At 40.0% G+C, this 856-nt stretch overlaps 1 protein-coding gene across 1 annotated transcript; it reads left to right on the top strand.

The window, feature by feature from the left end:
- Window positions 1-7: 7 nt before the first annotated feature.
- LOC108254221 (DNA polymerase alpha catalytic subunit-like) lies at window positions 8-853 on the top strand (the record flags this gene model as incomplete). The annotated part of the gene is made up of 1 exon (XM_017449223.1): window positions 8-853. A coding segment is annotated over one exon (846 nt), but the record flags the coding sequence as incomplete, so codon positions are not given.
- Window positions 854-856: the final 3 nt, after the last annotated feature.

Here is an 856-nt window from a genome sequence, read left to right as displayed (position 1 = left end):
TAGCTTCCTTGAAAATCTTTTACTTGAGAGAAAAATCAAAGGACCATCTTGGTTAGAATTCCCCGAAGCGGAAAAGTTTCCAAGTCGTATTAGTTGGTGCAAGTATGAAGTTCAATGTAATCAAATGGAAAAGATTCGCGTGAGTCAAGTTGAAGGGTTAACGCCTCCACCCTTGGTGATAGCATCTATTAATGTCCAAACTGTAACCAATGCTCAGAAACAGAACGAAATAATTGCTATTGGTTGTCTAATTCATACTTCTTTTCCCATTAATAAGGCGCCTCCTGCTAATCCATTCAACCAACACTTCTGCGTGATCAATAAACCCTCAGACATGTCCTGGCCCTATGATTATAAAGACATTGTGTCTAACCGCAATGCAAACACTACAGTAGAAAAAATGAACTCCGAGAGAGCTTTGTTGAACTTTTTCCTAACCAAACTGAGCAATATTGACCCCGATCTGATCGTGGGTCATGATATCTTGAACTTTGACATCGAAGTGTTACTATCTCGTATCAATGTTCACAAGGTACCGCAGTGGTCTCGGCTATGTAGAATAAGAAGAGGCAATGAACTGATGGGACTTAAGATACGAGGATATAACGCGATGAGTGGTCGTTTACTATGTGATGTAAAAGTTTCAGCCATGGAACTGATACGTGCCCGTAGTTATGATCTTGAAACATTATGTCAGCAAGTACTACACGTGAAGCATGAGGTCAAGACAGAATTCACCACTCTAGAAATCAAGGACATGTTTAGAAACTCCAGATCCATCGTAGAATTCATCAAGTTCACCATGTTACATTCGTCTTATATCATCAAGATCATGTGTGAGTTGAATGTGCTCCCT

The sequence above is a fragment of the Diaphorina citri genome, unplaced genomic scaffold (genome assembly GCF_000475195.1).
Source record: "Diaphorina citri unplaced genomic scaffold, Diaci psyllid genome assembly version 1.1 scaffold22012, whole genome shotgun sequence".
Classification (NCBI taxonomy): domain Eukaryota; kingdom Metazoa; phylum Arthropoda; class Insecta; order Hemiptera; family Psyllidae; genus Diaphorina; species Diaphorina citri.
The sequence above is the reverse complement of the archived record's forward strand: the minus strand, read 5'-3'. Positions and strand labels throughout refer to the sequence as shown.